General features: G+C 36.8%; 1 protein-coding gene across 1 annotated transcript; it reads right to left on the bottom strand.

Moving 5' to 3' along the window:
- Positions 1–1,491: 1,491 nt before the first annotated feature.
- Positions 1,492–1,648, bottom strand: SARC_13251 (hypothetical protein; the record flags this gene model as incomplete). Its single annotated transcript, XM_014292621.1, has 1 exon — positions 1,492–1,648. A coding segment is annotated over one exon (157 nt), but the record flags the coding sequence as incomplete, so codon positions are not given.
- Between the last annotated feature and the right edge of the window lie 2,488 nt (positions 1,649–4,136).

Below are 4,136 nucleotides of genomic sequence, written 5' to 3'. Positions count from 1 at the left end.
GACTTGAAGGTGATACCGTATTTTCAATACAAAATAGACGTATAGCTCACCCGATGCAGTGGCTTCGTCCATAATGAGAATTCTCGGTTTACGTAAAAGCGCGCGGGCGAGGCACAGCAACTGGCGTTGCCCTGTGCTGAAGTTCATCCCTCGCTCATCCAACGGAAACTGTAACCCGCCTGCATCATGTGAGTAGAATTGTCACGTAAAACCTTAAACCCTAAATCATAGACCAGCCATCGCTACGTTCGGTGTGTATTAGAAATAATACGATCAATATTTCAACAGTTGAGGTACGTGTAATAAAAGGATGTCAAGACAGATGCAACACACAGCAATTAGCGATGCCAGCTATTCCACCTTGGAACATCTAGCTTGAAGTAGTTTAAACTAACTGTATGCCAATCACACTAGTCGAGTAGCCCGCCCTTGAATAGGCTGTAAGTTAGGGGCAGTGTTTAATCTGAGAATTAGTTTAAACTATTTGTATGCCAATCACACTAGTCGAGTAGCCCTTGAATAGGCTGCAAGTTCGGGGCAGTGTTTAATTTGAGAATTAGTTTAAACTATTTGTATCCCAATCACACTGATAGCGTAGCGACAGTATTATTACCGTTGATTTCCCTGTGGCTTCTCTGTCATTAATATTGGCCGTGTTATTTGGCACAGCATCAGATGTAACTTGTCCGATTTCAATACCGAAATTCTAACTTAATAATCACAATCTTCCACAGAAAGCAAACCGGAAAATCAATACAAAACCAAGGGCGAGTGCGAGCATGTATTTCATGACTACTCTCTCGATCGAGATTAAACAGGGGTTTAACGAGTCAGAATGATACTAAAACTAGGGCTTTTCTCGAGTCAGATATATGCAACAATAGCAATTTTAAATACCTGGTAAGTCCTTGACCGTATCGGCTATACGAGAGTGGGTGAGAGCCTGCCATATCTCGTCGTCTGTAAACTGGTCAAACGGATCCATATTGTACCGAACAGGCCCAGAAAACAATACCGGATCTGTTCCCGTTGAAAGAATTAATCAGCACTAGTTCCAAACTAATTCAATGCAAAGGCTGCGGGTGGTATCTATCGTACGCAAAATGCGGTCTATACAAACAAGTATATTCATAATCAAACAAACCCAGCGCATACTGAGCTTCTCAGTGGATGAAGAAGATTCCAGACACTCCGGTACTCGAGTACTGCAAAAATGCGCATATGTGACACGCACACAAAGGCAGATGTTTTGAAACATAACTACTTCCTACTAAAAGACTTCGAGCAACAAAACACAATGCACAGATGTGGAATATACGCGTTATTTGAATGCATGGTGGGGTAGACAGCTGAAGTTACACACACACACACATACACATACACATACACGTACACATACACATACACATACACAGACACAGACATATATATAAATATATATATATATATATATATAGGTCACTCAAGATTGCAAATACCGTAATGGGTTACCTTGCGGGATGATACAGACGCCCCTTCCACGTAGGTCGTTGAGTCCAATCTTTGAGATGTCGACTCCGTCAATGGTAATCTTACCCCCACACAGTTCCACCAATCGAAACAGAGTAACGGCTATGGTACTTTTACCTGTGTATGTTAATACGGTCATGATCATATAAATTTATGGATTTCTAAAGGTATGTCTTTCGCTTATGCATTTATGTATGTGTTTATTCATCTATAGAATAGAATACATATACAAATACATACAAACATACATCGTACATACATACATACATACAAACATATATATATATATATATATACGTTGCAAAGTAAGAATCGCCGCAGAACCGATAAGGACATACCTGCTCCTGTTCTACCCACAACTCCAACATGATGCCCGGGCTGTGAAGGCAAAAATTGCAAAAATCGCGTCAGTGCACAGCAGTCTGAACAGCTAGAAGTATAAAAAGTATAAAGAACTCTATGTTCCGAGTAAGTTGGAATGTTGCTGAATGTTACTACAGATGAAGCCGCTTGTTTGATGATATATATATATATATAATGAGTATATGTATAAATATAAATATATATATATATATATATATGTATATATATATATGTATATATATATACATTCAATTTTAGCCGAGAGCGTGTAGATTGTAGACATATATCCCGAATTAGTATAATAAAATACTACCTGCCGTAAAAATTCAGTTTCATACCAATGTATGCGGATTGAACGTATACTAATACACATACTCGGCTAAGACCCTTTTCTCGTGTAAGACACAAACCTTAATGATCACATCGAGGCCTCGTAATGAGAGCGGATTAAACGTATACTAATACACGTACACGGCTAAGGCCATTTTCTCGTGCAAGACACAAACCTTAATGATCACATCGAGGCCTCGTAAGGAGAGCGGTAGTTCGGGACGGTACTGCATTTGCGCGTTGCTCATCCTCACCTATCCAGATGAAAGTGTGTGTGTGTATGGGTATGAGTATGAGTACGAGTATGAGTATGTATATGTGTATGCAGATAAAAGTGTGTGTGTGTATGCAGATGAAAGTGTGTATGTGTATGTGTATGTGTATGTGTATGAGTATGAGTATGTGTATGAGTATGAGTATGAGCATGAGTATGGGTATGAGTATGAATATGAGTATGAGTATGAGTATGAGTATGAGTATGAATATGAGTATGAATATGAGTATGAGTATAAGTATAAGTAAGGGAAGGTGTGAGTGTGAGTGATAGCGCTATTTTAAGTGTAAGTGTAAGTGTAAGTGTAAGTGTAAGTGTAAGTGTAAGTGTAAGTGTAAGTTGGAGTGTATGCGTGCTTGTAAGAGATGAATTCCGCATGTATGGAAACCTCTATGCACATCCTGTTCGGAGCACCACCGTTCAACCTATCATTTCTTGATGACACTCTACAATTGAAGGCGATATGGGGTCATCCTACTGGCGGTTATAAATAATCCATTCACACATTATGTACCATACATATACTCCTTACATTATATCACACCTACCATAAATGTACACGTACATTATATTACACTTACCATATATATACACATTATATACCATATATATATACACTTAAAACATTATACTACACTTACCATATATATATACATTATGTACCTTATATATACACTTACCATATATATACACATTATGTACCATATATATACACTTACATTATATTACACTTACCATATATACACACATTATGTACTATATATATTATCATGTCTCAATACCTAATTAATCCATACACACATTATGTACTATATATATTATCATGTCTCAATACCTAAATAATCCATACACACATTATGTACTATATATAAACACCTACATTATATTACACCTACCATACATATACACAATATATACTATATATACGATCATGTCTCAATACCTAAATTATCCATTCACACATTATGTACCATATATATACACTAACATTATATTACACCTACCATACATATACACCGTATATACTATAACACTGTCATGTCTCAATACCTAAAAATTCATTCACACATTATGTACCATATATATACACTTACATTATATTACGCCTACCATACATATACACCTTATGTACTATATACACTGTCATGTCTCAATCCCTAAATAATCCATTCACACATTATGTACCATATGTATACACTTACATTATATTACACCTACCATACATATACACCTTATGTACCATATATATACACTTACATTATATTACACCTACCATACATATACACCTTATGTACTATATACACTGTCATGTCTCAATACCTCGCCTTTGCTGGGCCACCCCTCTGGAGGGCGATTGTCGTCTATAATCAGTGGGGCTTCCGGTGCCAGTTCAGTGGCTGTTATGGTTGGAAATCAATGATGTTTAAAATACGGATAGAATTATAATTGCTTTTGACACCAAAAAAATAAAGTATCATAAATGACGCAGAATAGGAGTATATACTTTCGCACACAACGACACCACCAGTGAACCGTGAAAGGTGAGCACTACGCCACATCCCATTCAACTAATAATTATATCTTTGTTGTTCATTTAAACATGCAAATGGATGCGCATATATTTCGAGGTAGGTACGATGAATGACATAGAAAACAATAC

Source organism: Sphaeroforma arctica, assembly GCF_001186125.1.
Source record: "Sphaeroforma arctica JP610 unplaced genomic scaffold supercont1.3067, whole genome shotgun sequence".
In the NCBI taxonomy this organism is placed as follows: domain Eukaryota; class Ichthyosporea; order Ichthyophonida; genus Sphaeroforma; species Sphaeroforma arctica.
This window is presented reverse-complemented; position numbering and strand designations above follow the sequence as displayed.